General features: G+C 47.6%; 1 protein-coding gene across 1 annotated transcript in view; it reads left to right on the forward strand.

Moving 5' to 3' along the window:
- LOC102039897 (plexin-A4) overlaps positions 1-21,588 on the forward strand; it is a gene marked incomplete at its 5' end in the record, with an annotated part of 176,450 nt that overhangs the window by 114,054 nt on the left and 40,808 nt on the right. Inside the window, 6 exons of the mRNA XM_031063698.1 lie at positions 49-195; positions 5,567-5,801; positions 6,237-6,379; positions 10,415-10,683; positions 14,174-14,240; positions 16,593-16,739. Of these exons, the coding sequence (XP_030919558.1) occupies positions 49-195; positions 5,567-5,801; positions 6,237-6,379; positions 10,415-10,683; positions 14,174-14,240; positions 16,593-16,739 (1,008 nt within the window). The remainder of the gene's footprint in view (positions 1-48; positions 196-5,566; positions 5,802-6,236; positions 6,380-10,414; positions 10,684-14,173; positions 14,241-16,592; positions 16,740-21,588) is intronic.

Genomic DNA, 21,588 nt, shown 5'->3' on the forward strand with positions numbered 1-21,588 from the left:
CTGATATTTATTTGGTTATTTTGGGGTGTGATGTTCCTTTCTGTGCAGGGCAGGAATCTGATCCCACCTGTGGCAGGAGGCAATGCCAGGCTGAACTACACCGTGCTGGTGGGGGAGAAGCCCTGTGCAGTGACCGTGTCAGACGTGCAGCTCCTCTGTGAGTCCCCAAACCTCACTGGGAGGCACAAGGTGATGGTAAGTGATGCCTGACCCCCAGCCCCTTCTCCTTGGGAGGGCACAGCAGAGCTGGAGAGCTGGCAGATGTCTCCAAGGGGTTTGCATCACTGTTTGAGTTCCCAGAAACATCAGGGCCCCTTCTTGGTGCAATATTCTCATCAAGGGTAGCTTGGAGAAGTACAACAGTGGAAAAGTGACCTGGAGGTCTTTGTGGGCGGTGAGACATCTTTCATGATCTTTTCACTCTCCCAGTAGGAGAGTTTGCCTCTCTTCTGTTTTTGTATGGGCTGAACCCTGGATTCTCATGTGAGATCACGTGCAACATGTTCCTACATGAAATTGTTAAATTCAGCACAGTCCCCAGCACTTTGTTGACAGGGTGGTGACTAAAATTTGCCTTTATGTAAGAGAGAAAAAAAAAAGCAGGATGTGAACAATAGTGTGACTGGACTTCAGAATTTTGCCTTCTATAAAACTCAGTGTGCTCCTACAAATCCTTCCTGGAACCTGTGAAGAATGGACCTGGTGATTACATCAGAGGGAGCTTCTCCTCCTCTCACCGTTTATTTATTTACTCCTTTTTTTTTACTTTTCTCTCAATAATTTGAATTCCTTGATGCTGGTGCTTGATAAACATCATATCAGCAAACACCCTGGAGTTGTACCAAGCTGTGGGTGGGAACAACAAAAGCTGACAACTGACATCAGTGTTCCTCATTCCTTGTGAACAACTGTTCTTCTGTTGTGCCTCCCAAAGCTGTATCTGTCACATATTAATTTATTTATTTCAGTGCAATGAGACTCAGAGAGTTTGATCTTTAAAAAGATTTTTCTGGGAACTTTTAAGGAAGCAGAGCTCATGATGACCATTTTGGATCTTGTTTGTGGCTGCTGCTGGGATCCCTTGTAGTGGCTACTTAACTTCTCTGTGCCAAAGTTTGTCATCTGGAAAATAGAGGCAATAATCCTCTCCAGCCATGCAAATACACCATGACTCTCGAGTCATTGCAAAGCACATTAAGACTCTCCAAGAAGAGCAATAATGAAGTGAGAGATTTTCTCTGTGTGAAAACCAAAGCTTTTCAGCACGGCAATAAATGTTCCCTCTCATTTTCATGGATATGATTAAACATATGGTTAGTCAGAGACGGACAAAGCCAATCTTGGGGAGACAAAACTCAAAGCCAGGTGAGAATAATCAACCCCTGGGGATCCAGGATGATGGACATCTGGCCAGGCTGCACTAATTGGGAAGACTCCCCCGCTCCTGCAGCTTTGGACAGTTTAAGTGAAGCCAAAGATTAAAAAACAATCCTTTTTTGATTGTTTTTTATTTTTATGCTGGTCAAACGAGGGATACTGCTGGGAAACTGGGAAGATGATGGAGGTGCTCAAGGATGGACTTTGCATCTGGAACCTGGGGCTGGAAAATGCCTCGTCCAGCATGGCACAGCATCTCTGCTGCTCAGGCTGGGACCATGTTTCACACAAACTGATGCCTCAGGTTTAGCTTTTATATTTTTCACATTCTGTGCTGCTTTAGTGTGTGGGTCTGAGTTTCATATTATGGGATGGTGATCTCTGTGCACAGAGCAGGGAGACAAAACAATTCCTGCTCCAGCTGGGCACCAAGGACAAATGACCCAAATCTCAGCCCAAGAGCACAAACCCCGTGGGCTGGAGAGAGAAAAACAAGCAGGGTGGGACTGCAGGGGCTAAAGCTGGGATGGGACAATGAACTGCAAGATGCAAATGGAGCAGAACTGATCCCAGGGAGAGACCCCGGGAGCGCTCGTGCATTTTGGGGCCATTTTGGTTCATCTTGGGTGCAGCCCTGGCTGGGCTCTTGTGCTGCCCAAGGTGGATCCATGGAGGAGATCCTTTTCATAAATCCCTGCTTTATTCTTTAACTCCATCTAGCCTCTGTTCTAGCTCAGCCTTCCCAAGGCATCAAATCATCTCTCTGATGCCCAGGATAACTGATAGAAGTTCCTCCTCCCGATTTTGCCAAAGATTTACTCTCTGACCTTGAGGAAATTGTTGAACAAACCATTTCTTGGAAAGTGAGGTGGCATAAACTGAGAGAGAGCCATGGGAATGAATCAACTGGTTCAACACAGAGATTATTTCTAAGTGAAGCAGCAGTGGCAATGACACACGTTGATGTCAACACGTTTTTGATCTGTCTTCTTTTGAGCTGTCTGATTTTGAGCTGTCTTTTACACAATGACAGAGTTAAGTATTTGAAAAAAAAAATAGCAAAGAAATAAAAGGGCTGGGCGATGGTTAAAAAGATTGACTAAAACTCAGAGGCAAGTTTTTCCAAGGAAAAGAAAGAGATGTAAGGAAGATCCACGAGAGGCTACACCAGAGAAGGTCTGCAGGGAAGATGTGGAACACATCTGAAGGTTTCCTGGTTTCTGACACAGGCTGGAAAGTGCACCAGACTCTGTATAATGAATGGAGAGATGGTCAAATGCAGCAGCTGAAGGTCAGGGCATGATTCATCACATCCTTAGAGGGATAATTTTATTTGGCCAAATTTGCACCAGGAAAGACACTCCTTCAGAACTCCTGAACTCCTACAGGTGGCCACTAAGACTCCATTGGAGAAAACATTTAGAACATTTAGTCTAATTTAGGACAAATTCCTGATTAATAGTCTTTTAAAACGGCCAGATTGTTGCTCCTTGGTGGGTTCATGGTCAGTCTTCTGGAAGGTAAAGATAGCTTCCTCCAGAACCACTAGGTGGATTAAGAAGTAAAGGACAGCTGTATGTGCATGTTTTCTGGTGTTCCTTTTAAAAGCTCACAATAACAGTGCAGCCTCGTAGGCTTTCTTCTTCAAGAGCCAGATTCCCTCAGATCATGGCAGCTTCACTTGTGGATTGCGAGACCTTCCCAGTGATGAAACCACCTTTGAAGGGGAACACACCGGGCCTGACTTTGAACATCGGCTTTTTTGGAGCTCAGATCCCCTTTTCATGAATGGAGAGAAATGGGAACTTCCACTGAATGAAATGCCTCATCCCAATGTCAAAGGTGTCGGGAGCAGCTCGCATAAATCACATCCTGAAAGTGTTTTTTCTCTTTGTTGGCTCTGGAATCATGCTGCAGTGTCGAACTCGGATGTGCACGCGGAACATTTGGTGACAGAAATCCCACCCATGGAGAGGGGCTGTTCTTCCAGCTTTGAGGATGGATCTGCACTGGGATTTGGGATTGGGGTTGTCTGAGTCTAGTCTGATATTCCTTGAATGGACTCGTCTGACTGCAGGGCTTGGAGAAAGAGAAAATGAAAAAGAATTAAGCAATTTATTGATCTACTGACAGGAAGGAAAGCATGTGAGCTGTGAGAAAATTTTGGGACAGTGGTCTAGGGCAAAAGGGAAAACCTTCCAGTGCATGGATCAGGATGTGATTTTGGCAGGTTGCCTTCTCAGCTGAGCAGGCCACATTCCAACAACAAAACTCAGGATTTATAAGTAACTTGGATCTTGGATCTTGTATCTTGAATAGATGGGAAAACTCATTACTGCTGCATCCCAACTGTGTGTCTGAGGTTCTTTGGCCACTGAAAATGTTCTACAAGCCATCAGTGTCATGGTAGCAATTGATCATCTTGAAACTGTTACCTGAAGAGATGAGTTTAGGACTAGTTTTGTTTTTCATTGTGGACATTTCATCTCTCCAGACCCCCTCCCAAAATGGCATGAGAGGAATGGATGGAAATTAGCTGTTTTCAGACATTCACTTTGCTCTTGTCCATGACATAAGGGTTGTAGTTGTGTCTCTTTGGCTACTGAGGAGCAGCCTACACCTGGTGGTGGAGCAAAACAACCTTCTTCCCTGAGGCTATAACTGGGGCTGCAGTAACTTCTAGGAGATGGTAAAGTCACTGAGATTCATGTCTCAGAAAGGGTTGAGGTGGAGAGCACCTGGGAAAATTCATTAATTCATGATTCTGCTCTGTAGTCCCTTCTGCTGGCTCCAGCTGGGCCAGTTTCTTCCTCTGCAGCCTCGAGAGGAAACCTGAGTAGGTGTCTGAGCTGAGATGGGGGAAGCCCTGGGATTAATAAGTGTCCAGGCAGGATGGAGATGAACCGAGAGCCGGTGGGATGCAGGACAATGCTGAACACCAGGCTGGGGTGTGGGGGAGAAACGTGAGGAAATTTGAGGGAGAACTCCTCACAACGAAGGAAGAAAACAGTTTAATTCCACACTGCAGTGGTCCCAGGTGCAATGGGAGCAGGAAACAGTCATTCCTGGGGTCTTAATTGCATTTCTGCCTGGCAATAAGTTTGCCCTTTGTGCAGGGCCAGCTGTGCCTCTCTGTGACACAGCTCAGCTGGGGTGAAGTGATGGAGCTCATCATCCTTCAAGCTCTTTGCATGGCACCTTCCCAGCTTTCTGCTGACCTACAACCAGCATTCCCAAACCACAACACACCCCTAGGAGCCTTTTTATACTTCAGGCTGGCCAGCAGAGCTTTTCTCCCACCACTCAAGCTTTGCCTACTCTACAAATAGCTTTGAACAGCCTTGCAGTAGCCTGAAGCCAGTGGTATACTGTGGGAGTCCTGCTGGGAGTGGTGTTCATGTTGTAGAAAAGGGCTCTAAGGGACTTGCTTCAGCAGAACATTTTGCTCAGAAGTGCTTGCAGGGTTTCTTTCTGGTTGTTAAAACCAAGGCCCTTTCACAGCAGCTTCTTCCAGAGGCTGGAAGCAGCTCTGGAAACCTCTGGAAGTAGATGGAGAACAAAAAGCTGTGTTCAACTCCTACTGGCGCACATCTGCAGTCACCCTGACAATGTGTGCCTAAGACAGGGGTTGTAAAGGGAATGGGCCAGGCTTTGTGGGGTTTGTGGTGGATCTTCACTATCCCAGAGGCTCCCAAGTACAGTTTTATCTGGTGGGAGAGTCAAAAGAAAATAATGACTCTGATTTCTGCAGTCCCACTGTACTCCATGGGTCAGGTCTTCTCTGCCCTATTGTGGGGTTAGGACCAATCAAACCATACCTTGAGCTCTGTTTTCTGGGTGTATTTTGGGCCTGAGTGACATCAGTGCCCCATACAACATACCAGGATGGGGAATGAAAAGTCCAGAATGAAATCCATACTGATATGGAGAAATTGTGACTGGTGACTGGTCTCACCACAAGTCCTTTTGTGGCTGGGTTCATGGTGACTGCCAACAGAGGTAATTCTATCATTTCAAGTGTTTTTAAGCTGTTCCATATCCAAATACCTCCCCTTTTGGCTTGGGAGACACAGGAATGTCACCATTCACCCTCAGCCAGGATGATGACAGAGGGTGACAATGACAGAGCTTCTCTGTGCTCCTGCTCGTTTGACAGTCTCAGTGCAGCTCTCTGCTGCTTTCCCTCTAGGCTCGTGTAGGAGGGATGGAGTTCTCCCCAGGGATGGTCTACATCTCCCCAGACAGCCCTCTGAGCTTGCCAGCCATCGTCAGCATCGCGGTGGCTGGCGGGCTGCTCATCATCTTCATCGTGGCCGTGCTGATCGCCTACAAGCGCAAGTCCAGGGAGAGCGACCTCACCCTCAAGCGCCTGCAGATGCAGATGGACAACCTGGAGTCCAGGGTGGCCCTGGAGTGCAAAGAAGGTAGGCTGAGGGAGGCAGGATGTGTCAGTATTGGTAGAAGGGAGACATCCAGTCATAAAGCTTCGAGCCAAAATCACGGTGTTGAACTACGGTGTTGAACCCCGTGGGTGTGGCTCGAGTCTGGATCTAATCTGACTTTCCTTGTCTTCCCTTAGTTCAGACTTTCTCCACCCTCTCCTAGAGTTCAGGAAAGTTCAGGCTTTCTCTCACCCAATCCTCTCCTGACTGGATTTGATAATTCAAAACCCACAGAAAGCCTTGGCACACATCCCTGGGGAAAGGCTGTGTTGTGGGAAAGGTGACCCTGCTCTCATCCACCTTCCTCCTCTCCACATGTTGCCTTATTCTCATTCATGAGGATCAGGGGTTTTTCCCATTCTGGTGAGGCTGATCTGGGCTTTCACTGCTCCCTGAGTTGTTCTGTTTTTGTGCCAGCCTTTGCAGAGCTGCAGACAGACATCCATGAGCTGACGAGTGACCTGGATGGAGCTGGGATCCCTTTCCTCGACTACCGAACCTACACGATGAGAGTGCTTTTCCCTGGCATTGAAGATCATCCAGTCCTGAGGGATTTGGAGGTAAAACAACAACATTTCCTGTTTCTAGCTCCTCTCATGCCTCTCTGTTCAGTCCTGAATTCCAGAGATTCTGTGTCAGTGGTAGGAATGTGATGACTTTATAAGGGGGGAAACAGGTCCTTATTAAAATTCTGGGTTGAAAGGGGAAAAGTTTGCTGTTGTCTTAGATCATGTTATCATTTAGGTTGTAAAATACCTCTAAGACCATCAATTCCAATCATCAACCCAATGCTGTCCACTCCATCACTAAACCATGTCCCCCTGTGTGACATCCACACACTTTTGGAAAACCTCTAGGGATTGTGATGCCACAACTCCTCTGGACAGCTTGTTCCACCATCTTTCATCCTTTCAGTGAAGGAATTTTTCCTAATTTTCAATCTAAACCTCCCCTGGGACAACTTTAAGGCCGTTTCCTCTCATCCTGTCACTTGTTACCTGCTAAATTCTGTCTGATCACTCACGTATTTGGAAAACTCATAAATCATAGGTCTACTCAATTAAGCTTCTCTTTGGTCTTAACCCTTCTGTGCCTTGAGTTTTAGACTGGATTTAATATTTTCTGCCATGCAGGGGCAAGGAAAACCTGTTGTGTGACAGAGGAGCATGTTTGCCTGTGTCATCCAGCTTTGCATGACCCTCACATTGCTACGAGGCCAGGTTTTCTTTGTGGCAATCCCTATAAAAATAACCCACCCCTATAAAAATAACCCCCTGCCACTGAGGGAGGCTCACCTCTGCTGCATTCTGGTTTGCAGAGAGGTCAGAAAACCACAGTGTCAGTCTGTCCATACCCTGCCCACATCATCCTTCTCCACCCCAATGCTCTGGATGGAGATTTGTGAGGCATTGTTCACAAATCTTGGGGTCTACACAGAGCCTGTATCACCTGAGTGGTAACAGGAGCTTGATGGGAGCCCAGGTGAGGTCTGCCAGGCTAAAATCTGCTCCAGGCTCTGGCAGATGGACAGGCTCTGCTCTAGGAATACCTGGGCTAGAGAATCAGGAGCCACACCACGGCCAAGGTGTTGGCTGAGCTCTCTGCAAAGCCTTTGGCAGGCTCTGAGCTCCAGAGAGGTTCTGGCATGGGCCTGGGAGATTGCTGGAGGCCAGGCCTGGGCTTGGTTGGCAGGAAGGAGGAACAGGAGCTGGCACAGGCAGGCCCACGCTTGGCTGGCTGTGTAATCAGAGATGCCTGCTCGGCTTTGCTCCTGCCACTGGGAAGAGCCAAAATTCATCCAACTGTGTGGAGAGAGACATTAAAAAACCTGATCTGTCAGCAAGGAGGGCTTGTGGGGCTGGGCAGGAGGCTGAGTTACACGTAGCTACCATACAGATTTGGAGTGCAGGGTGAGGGGCATCCAGCTGCTTTCCCTCAGGATGAGCAGCTCCAACAAACGAGGGGTGCTGAACCTCCCTCTCACACATGTGCACACACAAACACTTCCCTCATCCCCACAGCCAATTTCCATCCCTACATTCATTAACCCCATCCAGCTGATCACAGAACAGCATCTGACCCCTGCAGAGGTCTTAACACGGATGCTCCCCTATGTAGATACACACTGAGCTAATGTTTCAATCCAACACCTTTGATCTCTTCTTCCTTTCATTCCATTTGTTGGGGGTTTTTTTTCCCCTTAATCCTTTGTAAAGCTTCCCCAGCTCTCTCAGTGTCAGCATCTTTGGCTACCAATGTGAAGGCAACTCCCATTCTGCTCCCTTCTCTGTAGCACCCAGAAGGAATTGCTATTTATTGCAAAAGGCCCCAGCACAGATCCCACAGTGAGAAGGTCTTACTTATTTCCAGTTCATTTGCTAATTAACTGCTTCCAGATGCAGCACAAAATACTTTTCTTGTTATTTTGTTTTAATTCTCCATAATAACCCTGGGACAGACAATATTAAATGTTCAAGCGAGTGAGTTAAAAATAATTATTGGCGGGATGGGTGGTGGTGGTTTATTGGTTGGTTGGTTGCCTCAATCTATTTAGGAAGTAATTTATTTGTTGGATGCAAAAAGAGTTCAGAACTCTAATTTCCAGAATTAAAAAGTAACAACTCTATAAGGGGCCTTGTATTGCTTGGCTGTTTAAGCAAGCCAACTTATTTTGAATTAAAGTGCCAAATTTGGGTAGTTATTAATTCATATATGACTTGGTGACATGTGTTGCTCTGTGGTGAGACCCTCCAGCTTCCAAGAAAAGTTTTCAAGGGCTGAGACAACTTCAGCAAGTGGAGGGATGAGTTTGGGGTTCTCTATTTAGGTTCCATCTTTGCCTAGAGCCAGAAGGATCAAAAAGACCTCTGTGGAGCCCAAGGTCCAGCACTGAGGTCCATATAAATTGTTCCATATAAAAACGAGTTCATCAGCATCTCACAGCTGAGAAATATGAGACTTATCAATCACTCTGTCCCCAAAACACCTCAGCTCCCAAACCCAAGGGTTCTGCTGGAGCTCAGGGTGTCCTCTCACACCTTCATCTGTCTTGCTCTTCAAAACAAGGCCCAGTTCCATGGTCACCATCTCAGCCACTGCCTCACTGCCTCTTCATCTCCTCAAACCCTCACACTGGGCTCTGTTTAACATCCACTCTCTTGCTGCCTCTCCCAGCTCCCTAAAGCTGAACCCCAAACCTCTGCAAGCAGGATTCTTTCAGGAATGAGAAAGAAGTCTTGGATGAAATCAGAGTAAGACTTCAGTCTGACTAAAATGAAAATATAACGTGGCACAATGACACATTTAGGCACGGGAAATCCCTTTTGGATGTATTGAAAGCCCTTGAAAACCTTTTTTGGAAGCTGGAGGGTCTCACCACAGAGCAACACATGTCACCAAGGCATATATGAATTAATAACCACCCACATTTGGCATTTTAACACAAGCAGGCCCCTGGCTGGGTAATAATCAGCACAGACCCCATGCATTTCAGAAGGCTGATCATAACAATCTTTATTAAGAAACCCATACTTTTATACCCTAGTTCACTACAGGTAGACCTAAGTTGTCCTCTAATTAAAACACCATCACCACTGGCTAATTAAGAAACTGCCCTTTGGTAAACAACAAACACATCTCCATAACACATTCCACATGTTCACAATACCAGGTGCAGCAAGTGAAGATAAGAATGGTTTATCATTCTTTTCTCTGATCTTCTCACAGCCTTTCCCATAACAGAGCCTGGGAAAGTTGTGTTTCTGCTGCCACAGATGAACTGATCAGAGAGGGGAACACAGGACTGGAAACATCATCTGGACATGGCCGGGAGTCTTCTCAGACTTCCTAATCTTTAGATGATGTATGAATTCCCTAAAGAGAGAATAACAACAGGACATTTGACAGTGGGAAAATGAGGAAAAGGGAAAAACTCCCGTTGGAACCCAGGATATTCCTCTGGCTGCCCTGGAGGACTCCAGACCCTGGCAGGGGGCTCAGAGACCTTGGCACAGAGTCACAAACACCTGTGCCCTCAATTTTAGCCCATGGAAACAATTACCAACTTTGTGTGAGGAGTTACAAGCCACAAGAGTTTGGGCAGAATGATAGTGAATTTGTCACAGGGTGAAAAAGTAGAATTTTGAGGTTTTAGAATGGGAGTTCAAGAGGCAAGATGGAGGAATCTGGGTGTGTCCTGTCCTTCTTCTCCTTCTTCTTGTCCTCCATCTTCTGCTGTGACAGTGACACTTCTGGATTGGTTTAGGGTAGAGACAGACTGTCTAACATAGGTGATAGGTGTTGGAAAATTATTGTAAATAAAGTACACGTAGTTCTTAGTATAAAAAGCCAACACCACCCCAAGGGCAGGGGCTGTGCCACAACCCGACCTGCTGGACAGATCTCAGCAGGTCAGAAAAAGAATGGAATAGAAAAGAAAAATAAAGAAGAAAAGAAAAAATAAACAACCTTGAAAACCAGAGCTGAGGAATCTTGACTTCTTCTTTGGTCGCAGGGCTGGGAAAAAGAGACTTTTAATACCTCGAGAGCCATTCCAGCAACACAAAACCTGGGAAACTCCCTTTCTTCTTGCACAGGTCCCTGGCTACCGTCAGGAACGGGTGGAGAAGGGCCTGAAGCTCTTTGCCCAGCTCATCAACAACAAGGTGTTCCTGCTGTCCTTCATCCGCACGCTGGAGTCGCAGCGCAGCTTCTCCATGCGCGACCGCGGCAACGTGGCCTCGCTGATCATGACGGTGCTGCAGAGCAAGCTGGAGTATGCCACCGACGTCCTCAAACAGCTCCTGGCCGACCTCATCGACAAGAACCTGGAGAGCAAGAACCACCCCAAGCTGCTGCTCCGGAGGTAAAGATGTCTGGGCACGAAGGGAGCCGGGCTGGGAGGGCTGTGCCTGTGTTGGGGTTTTTCATGAACAGGATGGGAGCGCCTGGGAGATGTTCCTTGAGCTTTATTGCAGCCTCATTACATTTTTGAGAACAATTGGAAGATGGCAGTAGCTGATGTACAACCAGCAGGAGTCCAAGATTTCTTTGTGTCTTGGTTTGAAAAGATTGTCTGCTAAGGAAGGCAGGAGCCTCTCCTGAAATGGAAAATGCAAAACCCCTCCCTCCAAATTATTATAATTTTGAAGTTAAAAGGCTCTCAGGCAAAGATATGGGAATAGGAATTACAGTTCGTTACTAGGAAAATTAAAAATACAAATGCAATAGTAAAAACAAACCAACCCACTGGAAGAGTGAGAGCAGGAGCTGCCCCCTGTGTGTCAGGGGGTGGCACAGCCCCATCCCATGGGGGCTCAGCCCTCCTGCAGTGCCAGCTGTGCTGCTGCTGGAGCAGGGATCCTGCACAAGGGGGGAGTTTTCCTCTGCAGCTCCAGGGCTGCTGCAGATGGGCCTGGGCTCCCTCTGGCAATGCAGGGCAGCAGAAAGCTGCTCCTCTGGCAATGCAGGGGGCAAAGGCTGCTGTGCTGCTCCAGGCTCACATTGGATCCAGGTAGGAATGCTTGGCTCCTCCCCTGGGCGCAGCATCTCCCCATGGGATGCTGGAATTGGATCAGCCCTGCAGGGACACTCAGTGGCCATGGACAGCAGAGATCTCCTGGAGGGAGGGTTGGCTGTGGCAGAGATAAAGAAAAAACTGCCCCATGAACAGCAAATAACTTCTCCTCCTCTAACAGATGGGAATAGAATACACCCACCCATTTCCAACCTAAGACACTTTGTTACAGAGTATTTTAAAAACTTTCTAGCCAATAGCGTATTGCTAAACTTACACACAATTTTTCTAGCCAGTTACTAAAAGCACATGTACACCTGCTTCACACAGTGCTTGCTTGTATGCTTTCTATTAGCAATACACAATTAAGCTTAAAACCTTCTACCTAAACCATTATTAAGCTTGAAACCTTCTACTATCTTGCTAAGAATATTTTTTCTGCAGTCTTAAGGTCTGTCTTAGCCAAGCCTAAAACTCAAGCTATTGTTTCATGGTCCTTGCTTGCTTGTATTATTTTAACTTTTTCTACTTTCAGACTTTCAGCTGCAGCTAGCTCTAAGTTTTCTGTTCTTTCTGTTTCTAAGTCCTGCTTTTACAGCTTTCTGGAAGTCTTCTTACCTTTACTGTTTCCCACAGTGCCCACATAAACATCATAATCATCTTTGGACATGTAGATCTTGCTCCGTCTTCTCCCTAACCAAAAAGTAGTCAATGATCAAAATTTACAGAATGAATCCACTTATGGATTTTCATGTGGATCCTCCAGAAAGTTTCACAAGGAGAGAAAAAGCTCAATCCTTATTTTGGGCTCTTTGCATGCTTACAATTAAGTTAATTTATGCTTATATTTCCTTTTAATCTGAAAACTCTGATCACGTTGTGTATAGGAATATCACATATATGGTCTATTAAATCCCTGGTGAGAGGATGTCAGCTTCCATCTCCTGCCTGGGAGATGGATTTCCCAGCTTTGTTTCTTGTCCTGAGTTAACTACAGACACCTGGAGAGTCTTCAGCTGCATTTTGGGATCTCATTTCTCTCCTAGAGCTGGGAGTTAGTGGAAATCAGCAGAAGAGAGGGACAACAGAACTGGTTTCATACAGGGAACATGTTTGAATTGATGCTTCTTGGCCTGGTCTAAGGTCTAAACTCCACAGTTCTGGGGGAAACCTCAAGTTTGGAATCTACAGCTCTGTAATTAATGTCCTTTCCTTGCCTAGGGAAGTGCTCCCTCTTCTGCCTTTAGGATCAGATCCATCTCCCTTTCACAGACTGGACCAACCCTCCAGGTTCAAGGACCCTACATAAAATCAGGGGGTGTTTTTGGAGATGAGTGGCCTTTGCCACAGCTCAGAGCTGACTCTGAGGAGCCCCCAGTTGATTACAATGGACAGCTTGGACACAGAGGAGACCTCGGTGCGTGCTGGGCTGGGGGGATTTTTCATCTGGCACATGGCCCAATGTGGAGAACCAGCAGAAAAGGAGCAGAAGGCACTTCCTGGCATTCAGGGCAGCAACGCCAGGGGCAGAGGCTGGAATTTGGTGTCAGTTGACTCGCTGATGTGATCAAGCCCTACAGCCTGGCTGGTGACCACCCTCCAGCTGTCCCCAGGCTTCCTGCCTGTGCTTCTTCTGTGATGCTGGATGGCACTGCCTCCCCCCTTCATTTCCTCCTTTTCCTTCCCCTTTCTCCATCTCTGTCTTCCCTTCTTGCTCACTCTGAGCATCCCATCTTTCCTCTTTCTCCTTCCTCCAGCCCTTTTCTAAGTCTAATCCTCTCTGCTGGACATCATTTGTGGCCTTTGGAAGGAGAGCCAGTGAACAAAGAAGGCACATCCAGTGTTCCAAACCCTGGGAGCACCAGGAGAAGTCAGGGAAGGAAGTCCTGCACTGGGCAGCAGCAGAACAGAACATGTGAATAGCTCAGTGCCTTGGGTCAGATGGTGGTGTGAGGTCCTCAGACAGCTCTTTGGAGCAGCTGGATTCAGCTTGGTGCTTCCCTCCCCATGAGTCTGTGAAAGGGAATCTTTTGAGGTTTTGGAGAAGTTTGACAGAAGAAAGGAGATGAACACTGTGTCCAGTGTTCATCCTCCATGACATTTATGGCCCCAGAGAGATTTTCTGGGCAGAGAGCAGCAACAACAACAAGGAAAAACCTCTGCATGGCTTAGGTGAGACCCACTTTAATTCCTCCAGGCAGGAACTCTTCTTTTTTCTTGGTTTCCCCAAATTTCTCTTGGTTTCTCTTGTTTCTCTCCAGTGCATGTGCTGAAGCCAGCACAAGTTTCTGCAGGAGAAGCTCACCCTGAAGCCTCGAGATGGATTTTTGTTTGATTGAGGACACACTGCTCAAGGGCAGCAGGATGAGCTCTGTGTATGTGCCACAGTGACACACTGAGGAGTGTAATCACTCCCAAATGCCAGGGAGATAGGCAGTGCCAGATAACTGCTCCCCAGAGCCTTAGATCTGTCTCTCCTGAGTATTTATCCAGCCTCCTTGACATATGGCCTCGCTCTGAGCTCCTCAGATTTGATGGATTTATCCGCCCTGAGCTCTTTGGAGAAGATTCCCTCAAATGTCATCAACTCCTTCTCGTTGTTGGAGACACGGGAAAACAGACACGCACAGGGACTTGTAGTCACAGGAGAATCAACAGGGCACCAAGGGTTTTCCTGCAGGTTTCCTAAATCCAGAACTAAAACAGGGATCCTAGGATGTGCTAAATCCTGATGGTGCCACGCCAGACTTCCCACTGGGCAGGAAGATGGAAAAGTGCAATATTTTGATAGGACCAGCATGACAAACTCATTTCCAATTCTCTTTTTTCTCTGCTTTAGGACAGAGTCTGTGGCTGAGAAAATGCTCACCAACTGGTTCACCTTCCTCCTCTACAAGTTCCTCAAGGTAAGAGGAGGAGCATGCCTGGAAAAACAGCTGCTTTGAAGCATTTCATCTTGGTGAGGATCACGTGGGGTGAAAACTCCCCAGATAACAAGTTAAAGGTTTTTATTTTTTCCCTCTGAAAGGAGGTCACTGCCTAATAGGAGATGGGCTATTTTCTGACCCAGGGAGAACAAAGAGGGACACTTTGTTAGAGAGGCAACTTGTTGGTCCCTCTCTTGTACAGAGGTGGGATCTAAGGGTCAGTGTGGAAATGGGAAGGATTTCAGAGCCTGTCTGAGACTTGTGTGGAAAATGCTGTCCTTTCAACAGCAGGCTGAGGTCTCCATCATGTGGTGACCCATATTTCCAGTGCACAGTGGATGGAGATCTCCTTCCACCCCAGCTCAGAGGCAGCACTGAGACACAGCCCCACGAGGAGTGGAGGGACACCCATCAGCAAAGCTTGAGGTGGAAGGATTTGGGGCAGCCCCTGAGCTCTCTCATTCCTCCTGGAAGGTCTCTCCTTGGGCTTTGTGAAGTTGAAAAAGCCTTTCAGTCTTTGAGCCCTGCCACTGACTGCAGGGGGATCCAATTTCCCCTGCAGGACCCACACTGAGCCTCAAGAATCACAACTGCCAAGCTCAGAGCCAGCCTTTCTGGAAGGAGCTGAGCTCTGCACCTCTCCCCCACTCCCACTGCAGCTGCTAAATATCCTCCCACCTCACATCCTCATTTGGACACAATAACCACCTCTGCCAGGCAATTTGAGGCTGTTCAAATAAACCCCAATCCCCCTGAGCCTTCCCCAGGCACAACCAGTTCAAGGACGAGCACATGGGAAAGTTTTGAAGGTCCCTGGAAGGTAATTTCAGTGACTCCAGTATCAGATCCCTGCTTTCAGCTGAAAGGAAAGGATATAAGGAGGTGACTCTCTAAAGAGCTGCTTTTATAATAGGCTTTTTTCACCCCACTCAGCTACTTGTCTTCTTGCCTTAGCCTGAACAGAGGCCTGATAAGGGCAGGAGACAGGCACACAGAAGCAATATGCTGCTGGCAGATAAGCTAATTAAGTGGGAGACAGGTGTAGGGACTGAAAAAGGGGCCACTTTGCCTCGATTATCAACTTGTTTTCGCTGGGATTTACACCAGAGGAAAATGACCTGGCTGGTTGAGCTGGGAGACGAGAGGAGAGGGGCAGGAGGGCAGGAAGGAGGGAGGGATGAAGGGGAAGGGAGGCAGGAGCAGAAAGCTCGGGGTGCAGCAAGGGAGGAAAAGTGTGGGAAGAGTGAGTGGAAACGATGAGGAGGAGAAATTAGGGACAGATGAGCTGGGCTGTGCCTGCCTGGGGCTGCTTTTTGCTGTCCTCTGCCGAGTCCCACACTTCTGTCACCTCCACACAGGTCCAGGGGCACATCTGGGCCTGAGAATTCCTGTTTGCCTGCAAATTCCTGTTTGCCTGCAGCAGGAGTGCTCAGGGAGTCTGTGGACTCTGCCCAGACACCCAGGATATGGCACCAGCCATCCATCTCCCTTTAAAACCTGCTTCCAGGTCATTTGGGACCCATCCCACTACCTGCCCCACCAGTGCAAAGCTCTGGCCTGGTGGCAATCACCAGAACAGCCCCAGCATTGCCAGGGAACACCAACACCATGACAGGACATTCACAGAGTTACAGAATAAGCTGAGGTGGAAGGGACCCACAAGGATCATCAAGTCCAAGCCCTGGTGCTGCACAGGACCATCCCTAAGGGTCCCACCATGTGCCCAAGAGCTTTGTACCATCAAGTCCAGCTCCTGGGGTCACACAGGACCATCCCAAAGGTCCCACCATCTGCCCAAGAGCTTTGTACCATCAAGTCCAGCTCCTGGGGTCACACAGGACCATCCCAAAGGTCCCACCATCTGCCCAAGAGCTTTGTACCATCAAGTCCAGCTCCTGGGGTCACACAGGACCATCCCAAAGGTCCCACCATCTGCCCAAGAGCTTTGTACCATCAAGTCCAGCTCCTGGGGTCACACAGGACCATCCCAAAGGTCCCACCATCTGCCCAAGAGCTTTGTACCATCAAGTCCAGCTCCTGGGGCTGCACAGGACCATCCCTAAGGGTCCCTCCATGTGCCCCAGAGCTTTGTACCATCAAGTCCAACCCCTGGGGCTGCACAAGGTCATCCCTAAGGGTCCCACCATGTGCCCAAGGGCTGGTTGCACTCTGTGGAAGTGGAGGGTCACCTCTGCTCCTGTGCTGTTGGGATGGACTTGTTCCCATTGATATCCACCATGAGTGATTTGGGATGGTGAACCTGGGATGCCCGGGCTGGACTCTCAATTCCAGCCTGTAGTTTCACCTGGTGGTTGCCTCTCATCCCTGCAGGAGTGTGCTGGAGAGCCTCTCTTCTCCCTTTTCTGTGCCATCAAGCAGCAGATGGAGAAGGGCCCCATCGACTCCATCACGGGGGAGGCGCGGTACTCGCTGAGCGAGGACAAGCTCATCCGACAGCAGATCGACTACAAGACCCTGGTGAGTGCTCTGGGTACATCTTCCCCTGGGCTGATCCACAACTTTCCAATGCCTAAAGGGCCTTTAGACAGCAGAAACCAGTGGTTGACCCTCTGGGGTGATTTATTCTTGTGTTTTAGTAGGGTAATGCTGCCTAAGGCTGGGTACGAAAATTTAAAAATGTTGAGGATTTCAGCATCAAGGAATAGTCAGAGGTGCACAGTGCAGGTCAGCTCTAGAGCTGGTGCAGCCCTCCCTCCTGAGAGCGCACAAGTCACAGAAAAAGGAACTTGATTTAAAGATTTCAAGGGAAAGGAAACCAATCCCTGTCACTGAGCCATTTCCCCCAGAATGGAATTGTCTGCGTGGGGCAAGATACACATTGCACATGTGCAGCTTTAGCTTCTGCTCTGAGATTACATCCTCTTCCCACTTGATTAAAGAGCATCAATTAAAGAGCATTAGATATCTCTTCTTAGAGTGTTTGTGGGCCTTTATTCTTCCCTGGATGCATTAAATCCACTCTAAGTCTCTGCTGGATGAAGAACACTTTCTAAGCCCTCAATGATCCTTGTAATTTTTCTATTTCCCATCTTTATTCTCAGCAAATCCCAAGTTTTAGGACAGTCAGAAGATGCTCTAAACTGACCAGATTATTTTATTTGCACTTTCAAACAAGGGAGATTCATCTCACTTAACTCCAGATACCTCTGAGGGCTGTGTCCAATCACAGAATCGTGGGGTGGTTTGGGAGGGGACCCTAAAGATCATTTAGTTCCAAGTCTTAGACCTTAACCTGTCTTAGACCTGTCTTAGACTTTAGCCCAGGCAGGCTGGTGCTAGAAATGCCCTTTCATGTTCTTCAACTCCAATCTAGAGCTGAGCTTTGATTGAATCCAAGTCTGATGAGGGGGTGGACTTAATTCTTAAATAAGGCCATGGTTGTATTCTGCATATTAAAAACGTGACTTTCCTACTGAATTGGCAGAGTGCTCCTTCTCTGCTGTTATGTGTGGATGTCTAAAATTTCAGAAGACCGATCACACATGGAGAAAATGAGCAGAAAAGAGAAAAAAATGCAGCCACAGAGCGATCACTTTCACCCAAGGAAATCCCCTCGATCCTTTTAGGCTTGATCTGAAGCAGCCAGCAAAGGGTAGTAATTATACATCAGGCTGAACAAAGCTCTCCTCTGCTGGCTTTGTGCTGTTTGATGATAATCAGCTCTCCCTCTTACATCTCAAGAGCAGACAAATATACCCCGATAGGAATCTCAGCAGATTTACAGAGATCAGCTCTGGTGAAGGAGATTAGGAAGGAGCAGAATATGAATAGGATTGTTCTTCGTTTCTGTTTCTCTTTATTTCTGTTTTATTTTGTCCTTCTTCTACCTTCCTTGAGCTGCCTGACATCTTTTATTAAAAATATAGAGTAATGAAATAAAGCCAGAACTGATTCAGTGGTTGCAATACGGGAATTCCAACAGAAAGATGGAGAGAGAATATTTACAGAGGCCTGGAGTGACACGGCAAGAGGGAATGACTTCAAACTGAAAGAGAGAAGGTTTAGATTGGAAATTAGACAAAAAATTCTACCCTGTAATGGTGGTGAGGCCCTGGCACACGGTGCCCAGAGAAGCTGTGGCTGCCCCTGGATCCCTGGGAGTGTCCAAGGCCAGGTTGGATGGGGCTTGGAGCAGCCTGGGATAGTGGAAAATGTCCCTGCCCATGGCAGAGGTGTGGAATTAGATCATCTTTCAGGCCCTTCCAACCCAAACCATCCTACAATTCTGTAACTCTCAGAATGCTTTCCTATGCCTGGCTTTTTTGAGGTCTTTCTCCTTTTTCTCCACCAAACCTCATTATATTAAACCCCATGGAACATTCCAGCCTAATACACAGGTGAGAGAAGGATTTCTGTCCCTGGGACAGGAACTGCACAGATGTCCTGGTCTCAGGAAAAGCCACACAACCTCAGAACCAGGGTCACCATGGGAGTAATCACAAACTGTGCCTTCATTATTTAAATGCCACTAATGTGCAGTGGAAATCGGGGCTTAGCTGAGCCAAGCTTTGCAGACACTCAGAGACAGCTCATGGCTGGAAGAGATGACAGATTAAAAAAAAAAAACTGCCCAAGGATGGAGTAAAAGGTCAATAAACAGAAATCCAGAGAAATGAGATGTCCCAAGGCCACACAGAGTCAGTGGGAGAGCAGGGCTCAGAGATAACTTCTCCATGTTCTCCCTCTTCCATTCCCATCCATGCTGACCCCACATCCTGATGGGACACAGACCTCAGTGAGGGACAGAACAGTGCTGGTGTCCTCTCAGTGCCCAAACAGTCACATCCTTGAGTGACCCTGAAGCCCAGATGAAGCTGGGGGGTGATGGAGCAGCAACACTGCATTTGGGAGATCCACAAAACACAAAACTTCCCTCAGAGTGAGCAGTCCTGTAGGAACACAACCCATCAAGGGGTCTCTTGCCCACCAGCTGACATCAGAGATTGTGTTGAAGTCTCTGAGCAGCACTTCTAGAGCAGTGGGATTTGTTTCTGGCTGGGTTGTGTGGGTATGGAGAAAGGTTTCATGCTCCACACAAGAACAGCTGGAAACCTCCACTGGAAAGATGATGTGAAGCCTGGGGAATATGTGCCAAAGCCACTGTTCTCTGGGAATGGGGTTGGCTTCCATACCTGGGGTTTGAATTCCCTAAAATGTTGGAGGGAGAGCCTTGACAGTCATTGTAATGAACACAGAGGTGTTTTGGGGTTTTCAGGGGTCACCAACTGCCCCGTCTGTGCTTGGAGCACAAGAACAGCCCTTGGAAGAATTGCCTTCCCTGCTCCTTCTTCCAGCTGAGCTGGAAAAGAGGCAAGCAAGGATTACTGCAGCCAGGGTGGGATTGAGTGTGGTTCACTCAGGCACAGTTTTCCTGACACCTTCTAAAGTTGATGCATCCCTGTGAAATTCCAGGATAACCCAGATCAAGTTGTCACCTTCCAGCTGGGTGCTGGTGTGGGGACATTGCTCAGCACCTGCAGGAGATTTTGGGGTCTTCTGCACCAGAGGCTGGCCTGGCAGAGCAGCTCAGATCATTTTAAAGAACACCAAGTGCCTTCTGTGGGGAACTGACCCAAAATCCAGCTGTTTGTATCAGAAATCATCACAACACAGAGCCTGCCCTGACTGGCACCAGCTTATTGTAGCTGAGCTCAGACCACTGAGAGAGAAACCTGGAGAGTAACTTGGTCCCCAGAGTCAGGTGTGACCCCCAAAGAGCTGTCCCTGGCTGCCCTCACTTCTCCATTTCCCTGTGATAGAATAATTTAGGCTGGAAAACATCTTTAAGATCATTAAGATCATAAACTAAACACCAGTGCAGGCTCTCAGTAATCAGGTGGCATTTTCTGGAGGTACCCAAGAAGTTTGCAGAGAAAGAGGTTCCTGTGGGCTGGGAATGGGCATAACCCAGGAGAGCTGCAGGGGACAACACCAACTAATGGCCTTCAACACTGGATTCATTTCAACAGTTTTGTGTACAATTCTGTGATCCTTTGAGATGAAAGGTGCCCCAGAACTGTAAATCTGTGCTGTTATTATGATCTGAATTGATGCTTTTTCAATACTTCTGGAAGTGATATACAAATAATAGCATTATGATCTAATCAATATCTCCTATTTACATCTCCCCTTTCATCCAGCAAGATCACAGAGCTCTTTGTAAGCAGTATCTTCACAAGTCCCTCTTGGCTGAGCACAACATCACCAAAGGGAGCCTGGTGAGGCAGTGTGTAATTAGGCTGATAGGATTTCACCCCATTTTTGAGTTCCCACTGCATTTTAGGAGGTATAGATGGAAAGTGATGGACAGTCCAGCTCCTCTTGCATGCTACAGAAGGGAATTTAAGTCAAGTGAAAATTTGTCTGAGGCACCAAAACCAACATATCTGCGCTTGTAAAAGTGCCACAGGAACATTTTAATGACCATGTACAGCCTGGAGCATCACTGAACACCCCTTTCAAGTGCAAAGGTGTGCTAAGTTTATAAAACTTTATGGACTTCACACTTGTGCCACCAGAAATGAGCAGAGTGACCAACAGAGACACAGCCAAGGCTTGGCAGGGAGATTGCTGTTAAATACTCTGTGTTTAAGGTATCCCCCCCTCACCACATGCTTTGCATTTACTCTTGGACAGAGCAGAGAAAATTAAATTTTCCTTCTGAGAAAAGAGAGGCCTCTCCAGCTGGGTTGATTTTCTTCTTCTGTATGTGAAAGCAAAGGCTGCTGATGTCGCTTTGTGTTTCATTTCTTAAGGAGCCCTGCATTTCAGATTAATAACATTCTTCTGAGGAGGGTCTCCTCAGCTCCATGGCTGTGCAGATGGACAAACGTAAAGCTTTTCCCTGGGATTATCAAAACCCGGTGGCAATGCAAGGAGGCCTCTCCTGAATTAGGTCACCTTGACATCTCAATGAACATTTTTTACTGAAAGCACTCAGCTGGTGTTCATGGGTTTTCTGCTGTTAAGAAAGAAATTCTTCCCTGTGAGGCTGGTGAGGGTTAGGGTTAGAGGTGCCCAGAGAAGCTGTGGCTGCCCCTGGATCCCTGGAAGAGCCCAAGGCCAGGTTGGATGGGTCTTGGAGCAACCTGGGACAGTGGGAGGTGTCTCTACCCATGTCAGGGAGTGGAATCAGTTGATTATTGAGACCCCTTGCAACCCAAACCCTTCTGTGACTCCATGATTTAATACAATGAAGACACCCTCAGGTGAAACCACACCTCTGTGCCCATGTGAGGGAGGGAATACCCTCGGTACCCATTTTTTGTGGCAGTCACATTTTCTGGAAAAATCCCTTTGCCCAGGA

This window comes from Geospiza fortis, unplaced genomic scaffold (genome assembly GCF_000277835.1).
Source record: "Geospiza fortis unplaced genomic scaffold, GeoFor_1.0 scaffold129, whole genome shotgun sequence".
NCBI classification, from domain to species: Eukaryota; Metazoa; Chordata; class Aves; order Passeriformes; family Thraupidae; genus Geospiza; species Geospiza fortis.